At 47.7% G+C, this 8,972-nt stretch overlaps 1 protein-coding gene across 2 annotated transcripts in view; it reads left to right on the top strand.

The window, feature by feature from the left end:
• Window positions 1-8,367, top strand: part of LOC128704232 (discoidin domain-containing receptor 2-like) — a 152,290-nt gene extending 143,923 nt beyond the window's left edge. For both annotated transcript variants that reach the window (XM_070102982.1, XM_053799274.2), the window contains 2 exons: window positions 3,698-3,908; window positions 4,056-8,367. In XM_070102982.1, the coding sequence (XP_069959083.1) occupies window positions 3,698-3,908; window positions 4,056-5,767 (1,923 nt within the window). In that variant the 3' untranslated portion in view covers window positions 5,768-8,367. The remainder of the gene's footprint in view (window positions 1-3,697; window positions 3,909-4,055) is intronic.
• The last annotated feature ends 605 nt before the right edge of the window (window positions 8,368-8,972 follow it).

Genomic DNA, 8,972 nt, shown 5'->3' on the forward strand with positions numbered 1-8,972 from the left:
GCCAGTAGCTGGTGCTTCCCCAGGGCCAGTAACTGGTGCTTCCCCAAGGCCAGTAACTGGTGCTTCCCCAGGGCCAGTAGCTGGTGCTTCCCCAGGGCCAGTAACTGGTGCTTCCCCAAGGCCAGTAACTGGTGCTTCCCCAGGGCTAGTAGCTGGTGCTTCCCCAGGACCAGTAACTGGTGCTTCCCCAGGACCAGTAACTGGTGCTTCCCCAGGACCAGTAACTGGTGCTTCCCCAGGACCAGTAACTGGTGCTTCCCCAGGACCAGTAACTGGTGCTTCCCCAGGACCAGTAACTGGTGCTTCCCCAGGGCCAGTAACTGGTGCTTCCCCAGGACCAGTAACTGGTGCTTCCCCAGGGCCAGTAACTGGTGCTTCCCCAGGACCAGTAACTGGTGCTTCCCCAGGGCCAGTAACTGGTGCTTCCCCAGGACCAGTAACTGGTGCTTCCCCAGGACCAGTAACTGGTGCTTCCCCAGGGCCAGTAACTGGTGATTCCCCAGGGCCAGTAACTGGTGCTTCCCCAGGGCTAGTAACTGGTGCTTCCCCAGGACCAGTAACTGGTGCTTCCCCAGGACCAGTAACTGGTGCTTCCCCAGGACCAGTAACTGGTGCTTCCCCAGGACCAGTAACTGGTGCTTCCCCAGGACCAGTAACTGGTGCTTCCCCAGGACCAGTAACTGGTGCTTCCCCAGGACCAGTAACTGGTGCTTCCCCAGGGCCAGTAACTGGTGCTTCCCCAGGACCAGTAACTGGTGCTTCCCCAGGGCCAGTAACTGGTGCTTCCCCAGGACCAGTAACTGGTGCTTCCCCAGGGCCAGTAACTGGTGCTTCCCCAGGACCAGTAACTGGTGCTTCCCCAGGACCAGTAACTGGTGCTTCCCCAGGGCCAGTAACTGGTGCTTCCCCAGGGCCAGTAACTGGTGCTTCCCCAGGGCCAGTAACTGGTGCTTCCCCAGGACCAGTAACTGGTGCTTCCCCAGGACCAGTAACTGGTGCTTCCCCAGGACCAGTAACTGGTGCTTCCCCAGGGCCAGTAACTGGTGCTTCCCCAGGGCCAGTAACTGGTGCTTCCCCAGGGCCAGTAACTGGTGCTTCCCCAGGGCCAGTAACTGGTGCTTCCCCAGGGCCAGTAACTGGTGCTTCCCCAGGGCCAGTAACTGGTGCTTCCCCAGGGCCAGTAACTGGTGCTTCCCCAGGGCCAGTAACTGGTGCTTCCCCAGGGCCAGTAACTGGTGCTTCCCCAGGGCCAGTAACTGGTGCTTCCCCAGGACCAGTAACTGGTGCTTCCCCAGGACCAGTAACTGGTGCTTCCCCAGGGCCAGTAACTGGTGCTTCCCCAGGGCCAGTAACTGGTGCTTCCCCAGAACCAGTAACTGGTGCTTCCCCAGGGCCAGTAACTGGTGCTTCCCCAGGGCCAGTAACTGGTGCTTCCCCAGGGCCAGTAACTGGTGCTTCCCCAGGGCCAGTAACTGGTGCTTCCCCAGGGCCAGTAACTGGTGCTTCCCCAGGGCCAGTAACTGGTGCTTCCCCAGGGCCAGTAACTGGTGCTTCCCCAGGGCCAGTAACTGGTGCTTCCCCAGGACCAGTAACTGGTGCTTCCCCAGGACCAGTAACTGGTGCTTCCCCAGGGCCAGTAACTGGTGCTTCCCCAGGGCCAGTAACTGGTGCTTCCCCAGGGCCAGTAACTGGTGCTTCCCCAGGGCCAGTAACTGGTGCTTCCCCAGGGCCAGTAACTGGTGCTTCCCCAGGACCAGTAACTGGTGCTTCCCCAGGACCAGTAACTGGTGCTTCCCCAGGACCAGTAACTGGTGCTTCCCCAGGACCAGTAACTGGTGCTTCCCCAGGACCAGTAACTGGTGCTTCCCCAGGACCAGTAACTGGTGCTTCCCCAGGACCAGTAACTGGTGCTTCCCCAGGACCAGTAACTGGTGCTTCCCCAGGGCCAGTAACTGGTGCTTCCCCAGGGCCAGTAACTGGTGCTTCCCCAGGGCCAGTAACTGGTGCTTCCCCAGGACCAGTAACTGGTGCTTCCCCAGGACCAGTAACTGGTGCTTCCCCAGGACCAGTAACTGGTGCTTCCCCAGGACCAGTAACTGGTGCTTCCCCAGGACCAGTAACTGGTGCTTCCCCAGGACCAGTAACTGGTGCTTCCCCAGGACCAGTAACTGGTGCTTCCCCAGGACCAGTAACTGGTGCTTCCCAGGGCCAGTAACTGGTGCTTCCCCAGGACCAGTAACTGGTGCTTCCCCAGGACCAGTAACTGGTGCTTCCCCAGGGCCAGTAACTGGTGCTTCCCCAGGGCCAGTAACTGGTGCTTCCCCAGAGCCAGTAACTGGTGCTTCCCCAGGGCCAGTAACTGGTGCTTCCCCAGGGCCAGTAACTGGTGCTTCCCCAGGGCCAGTAACTGGTGCTTCCCCAGGGCCAGTAACTGGTGCTTCCCCAGGGCCAGTAACTGGTGCTTCCCCAGGACCAGTAACTGGTGCTTCCCCAGGGCCAGTAACTGGTGCTTCCCCAGGGCCAGTAACTGGTGCTTCCCCAGGGCCAGTAACTGGTGCTTCCCCAGGGCCAGTAACTGGTGCTTCCCCAGGCCTTGTCTGAGGAACCGAGTTTTTTATTTACAATCCTGGAGATTCTAATGTTTGTTCTGATAAAACATTAGTTTGTTTAAGGGATATTCCTCCTATATCTTAACAATTACATATATTTAATTAATGTTATCTTCTTAGTTACATTTCGCTTCAATTATCAGTCTTAGCCTTTTTCTAATAAAATAATACTGAAAAAGGTCTTATCTCCAAGATTTTTTCTTTGTCGTTTAGACAGGTATTTGAATATTTTTGTCCACAAACATCAAATCTTATTCCTCAGGGCTGTGATTGGGGTTAGAACATAAGATCATAAGGAAGAAGGAACACTGCAACAGGCCTACTGACCCATGAAAGGCAGGTCCACGTCACCTCCCGGCTTACACCAATGACCCACCTAGTCAAGTCAGGTCACGTCCGCTTAAGGAGTACGGCATCAAACCTATTAGCACAAGCTAATTAGATCCAATTCACACCTACCCACACCCACTCATGTATTTATCCAACCTATTTTTAAAACTACACAACGTCTTAGCTTCTATGACGGTACTCGGGAGTTTGTTCCACTCATCCACAACTCTATTACCAAACCAGTGCTTTCCTATATCCTTCCTGAATCTGATTTTTTCCAGCGTAAAACTATTGCTGCGAGTCCTGTCTTGGCTAGATATTTTTAACACGCTATTTACATTCCCTTTATTTATTCCTGTTTTCCATTTATACACCTCAATCATATTCCCATTAGTTTTACGCCTTTCTAGAGAAGATTCTGTTCTGATCAATTTGTCTATGTTCAAAATCTCCCATTAGCACGACATTTTCATATCTAGACGCCTTATGAATTTCGGTATTTATTGGTGACCTCCACCAATTTCCTCTCCTTGCCTGATCTCTACCAATCTCTCTCTCTCTCTCTCTCTCTCTCTCTCGCTCTCTCGCTCTCATAGATGTTATTTTCTCACTGGAAGGTATCTTACCAGCACGAGGGCTATTTATCATGGATGGGAAACACTACCACGGGTATTCTCCACCAGATCCTTATCTTCTTCTGTAAATGTTTACCACTTCTACCTAGCAGTCGTTCTTCAGTAGTTTCCTCCTCCTGACAGGTGTTCTCACGGGCTCGGGTACTGTTCAGCGTTGGTGGGGAGCACTACAACATGCAGCCAGCTGTGGAGTTCGAGTATGTGGTGGACCGCATCTTCGAGCACGCACGCAATGTGACCATCAGATTACACAATGTGGCCGCCAAGTACATCAAGCTGCAGCTCTTTTTCTCACTCAGGTGGATCCTCATCTCCGAAGTCGCCTTTGACTCAAGTGGGTCTTGAAATGTTTGATACTTTGCTACTGAAACATTTGGTTATTCATTTTTTCTTTCTTTTGTAAGAACTTGAAGTAACATTGCCTCCGATAATTTAAAAATACCACATAATATTCAATTGTCTTTTTTTTTTGGCCTCTTAGTTCCATGTGCCTGTAACCTGACGGATGAAGAGCTGGTACTAACGACGGAGACAGTAAGAAAGCAGTCCCTATCGGAGGTGCAGGGACAGACCCCTGTTGTGCCAGCCCAAGCCTCCTCCTCAGGATTTCTGGTAGGGGGACTGGCCACTCTGGGCGTGGTCTTCGGCGTGGTGCCCATTGCTCTCTGTGTCCTCTACTACAGGTACAAGCTCTCTAAAAAGAGCAAGACTCCTCCCTCTACCATCAACAGCGTTGACACGAAAAAAGTGTCAATGAAAATGAAAGACTTTCATATTAATATGAATCTAACGCCGACTTCTAATGGGTACTCGCGAGCCAAGGGAGAGTTGTACGGTCATGTAACTATGGAGGAGGAGGCAGCAGCGATGTATCAAGAACCCTACAAGGGCCCACTCCACAACCCTGGTTACTACACCCTCGGTCGCACTGTTACCTCTTCAGAGACTCCCCTCAAGTGCCAGCTGCCTCCTGACACCGACGACTCGGTGGACTATGCTGTTCCTGATGTCAATATGACCCCACCACCTCCGTTCTCTGACGTGTACTCTCCGCCTCCACCGGTCCCATTAACACGACCGCCTTCCACTCTTCCCACAGTCAGGACTCGTAAAGACTCACCCCTGCCACCACCAGTGCCACCCATCCCACCACCCCCTGAGCAGCAGTACTATGCTGCGCCACAGCTCTGCCATGCATCCAACATCCAAGGTGTTACCGGCTCTGTCATTTATGCCCTGGCTGATGGATCTAACTTGCTCAAAGAGCGCTCGGTTCCAGAAGTACCTCGGCAGCGCATTCGCATCTTGGAAACGCTCGGCGAGGGAAAATTCGGCATGGTGCAACTGTGCGAAGTCGAGGACCCCAATGGATCGCAAATGGTAGCTATGAAGAGCATCAGGACTGGTTCGAGTGAAGCCACAAAGAAGGATTTCCGTCAGGAAGCTCGAATTCTGAGTCGCCTGGATGACCCTAACATCGTACAGCTGGTTGGAATGGTGACACGGGCAGAGCCACTGTGTATGCTGCTGGAGTACATGAGTTGTGGCGACCTCTACCAGTTCCTTAGAAAACACCGGGGTGACGGAACGATCATGCCTGTCACCTTTACATCTCCCGAGGACGATGCAGATCTTCCAGTTCTTAGCTATGGAGCTCTTATATATATAGCATCCCAGGTTGCCTCTGGAATGAAATACTTGGAGGCACTCAATGTAGTCCATCGAGATCTGGCTGCCCGCAACTGTCTGGTGGGTAATGAATTAACAATAAAAATTTCAGACTTTGGCATGAGCCGCCCATTATATTCCAACGACTACTACCGGCTGAGTGAAGGCCGGGCTCTTTTGCCCATCAGATGGATGGCGTGGGAGTCTATCCTACAAGGTCGATTCTCCACCAAGAGCGATGTGTGGGCGTTTGGAGTGACACTGTGGGAGATCCTGACGATGGTACGTCAGCAGCCCTACGATGAGCTGAGTGACGATGGAGTGCTGGAGAACGTGTCTCACTGCTACCATGGTGATGGATCTGGCATGATGATGCTGCCTCAGCCTCCTCTTTGTCCCCGGGAGATGTACGACATGATGACTGCTTGCTGGAGACCCAATGACCGCCAGCGTCCTCCTTTCTGGGAGATCCACTTGTTCCTGCAGCGTAAAAACCTGGGTTACACCCTCGACTACATTGAGTGAGGTACCATGTAACATTTGGAAGCTTCTCGTGCAATTCCCTACTTCCAAGTTAATCTCAGCAGGTCTCAGGTCCTTGTGTGCCACGCCATAAGTTGCTCCATAAAGCTATTTATCTGGAAATAACTATGTTCTTCCAGTGAACTTATCAATTTTTTTTAATCAAAATTATTACTAACTAAAATATCTTGTAGTGGAGCTTCCAAATTAAATTCTCCAGGATAACTGAAGGTGCTCGTTTACCTTTAAATAAAGAATCGGTGCTCTTCCAATTACAACGAATTTCAATGAAAAAAAAAGTCTTTAAATGCAAAATATTCAACGAGTTTCTATAATTTCCAACATTTTCCAGTGTGAATCAAGGACGTATTCATTATAATCTTAATGAGAGTCAACAAGAACCTCAACCTTCTGAACTGGAAACCGTTGTGAAAGAAAAAGTGTTCCTGAAAGATACTTCAGTTTTCAAAGCTTCTTACTCATTTTGTGGGTGAAAAGAGGATGTCTTTTTCGAGGTTTTTATCAGTGATTAAGAAGATGAACGCTTTAAAAAAACCTGAGGTGTTATTGTGAATGGAATAGTGTAATAGTTTCAGACTGTTGGAAGACATTAACCTCCTGTAAGACTTACAATTGTCCCAGTCTTTTGAAAAAGTGTTTAAGGTCTTCCAGTAATGAACGTGAAACCGTCTTTTAAGGTTTTCAAAACTGCGAGTGAACTTCAGAATGATGGAAAGCAAATAATATTTTGTCATTAAGGGTCCAAATTGGTTGTAGTGAATAGCACCTATGATTCGTGATTTGGACTCGAGTCGATAACCAGGAAGACTGTGCTCTTGTGTGGAATGCTACATATCTCACAGCCTGGCTTGGTCCTGGGTAGAACACTTACTAGTGTCACTACTCACCTTAAACACTACAGAAACAATACATTTCAAAATTTTGAATGTTCACAGTAGTGTAGTGGTATTTGCTTCTTATCCCTGTGGGATTTTTTCAATAGCAGACTCTATCAGTTGTCCAGTAGTTAATGGTGGTGTTCATTTATGAAATTTGCACAAAACTAACTGATGTCACTGAAAAAGTTTATCAGGAGGAGTTCACCTCACCTTGACAGCTACAACGTCTGTGTTCTATCACACCTCTGTATCGTTGTTCGTATTGTCGCCACAGTAAGTGCTTCCACAATGTTCGTGTTTCGTTCCTCTCCTCCCCAACCCAGAAACAACAGTTATGTTGAGGTTTGCTTGAGCTGCGTTGACTTGATTCCCGACCCGTGTGTAGGGCGGCTCCTGTGATTTATCTGTGATATAAATTAGTCAGGGAATTGGTTCATGAGTGAGAGACAAATGAACGCAATGATTTCTTCCAAACCCCCCCCCCCGGTCTTTTTTTTCTTTTCGTGGAAGATTTCAATCAGGTTCCAACTCAGTTTTGAGTATATAGTGACAATTGTTTTCTTTAGTATACTTCAGGACGTGATTCACTCTCATACTTGATGTTTCCAGGCATAACTCGCCGCCTCAGTGAATGCTTCAGAATTTGAATGTCTCGCTGGAGGCTTCAGAGAGCATGATTCGATGTCTTGCTGGAGGCGTGAAATAGAATGATTCCTTATCTGCCTGGAGGTTTCAATGAGCAAGAGTCAGTGTGTAGCTTGAGGCTTCAGAGACACTTCCTCAGTATCTAATATGAAGACATGGTTCATGAAACCCGTGAGTGCTATAGGTGTACCACCAGGTTAAAAGTGCTGTGTTTGTAGAGTCGTTTAACCTAACTGCCAGTGGTTCACTCCTTCGCCACAATCTAAAAAGTGATTGGCGTTTTTGAGCTTCTAGTCAATTTGTCTGCAACTTTTATTAATTTTTATCTAGCTTTTAAAGCTAACACTGCAATAAAAGTAATAATCTCTCTCCCTCCGTCTCTCTCTCTCTCTCTCTCTCTCTCTCTCTCTCTCTCTCTCTCTCTCTCTCTCCCTCGTCCTCGTACTTCCAAAAACAATCACCTGTAGATTTTTCACATAATCGAAGGTGGATTAATTAACCTCATGTCAAAAAGAAACATATCCTGTTAATATTTAAATAAATGTATATAATAGTCTAGTGTTATGGTTATTATTTTCTATTTCTCATAAAAAGCAAGAATAATAGCCCCGGTATTGATGGCATTACTGCGTCTCTCTCTCTCTCTCTCTCTCTCTCTCTCTCTCCTTCCTACACACACACACTCATCGTAACTATTTCATTAAGGACAATTATACATATATATATATATATATATATATATATATATATATATATATATATATATATATATATATATATATATATATATATATATATATTACACATGAACATGAATTTCTAAAATTGCAAATTACAATCAAAATACTCATTTTTAATACTTCAATAGTTTTTACCAACAACAACAACAACAGGGGACATCTTCAGTGATGTAAAAATAGTTATATATAAAATAATATATATTTTTTAATGTGTATACGTGTGTATAACTCCAGCTGTCCTCATGCTATGTTGTATTTTTTACTGAATTGTATGTAATAAAGACATGTATATACCTGGAACAACGTTACTGGTACTTATTATCCTGTATTGATCACGTACGTGAATTTATAAAACGAGAGATAAAGGAGGAGAAAGAGAGAGAGGCAGAGGGATGCGGCAGAGCTGCAGGAACGGATATGGGAAGGAAATGGTATGTGTCAGGGTATACTGAACACATTATACCTCTGTCTCATTAATGCTGCCCTTCAACATTTCCCTGTCCCCCTGCCCCAAAACCAGATGTGCCCCGATGCCCCCAAATGAATCCATCCCACCAACCCCCTCCCTCCTCCTCCAGAAAGACCCTGACTCTCCACATAACCCCCCTCCCCACCACTGAATGCGCCACAGTAGTCTTCTGGAAATTAAGAGCCTTATTTTGTCACGAGACGGAAATACGCTAACGAATCTACTCTTTTGGGATGGACAGGAAATAAGCGACAGGATCCTGTTTTTTCGGGACAATACTCTGTTTTTCTTATATCTGGCAAGTGTGGGGAGTAGTCCTAGCAAGCGCTAATCTTTCTAGTAGGCACTCGAGATATTCCTTTTAGCGCTCCCCATGATATATTCCTAGCAGGAACAGAGTATTCCTAGCAGGAACTGGGAGTATTCTTAGCAGGAACTGGGAGTATTTCTAGCAG

Source organism: Cherax quadricarinatus, chromosome 84 (assembly GCF_038502225.1).
Source record: "Cherax quadricarinatus isolate ZL_2023a chromosome 84, ASM3850222v1, whole genome shotgun sequence".
NCBI lineage: Eukaryota > Metazoa > Arthropoda > Malacostraca > Decapoda > Parastacidae > Cherax > Cherax quadricarinatus.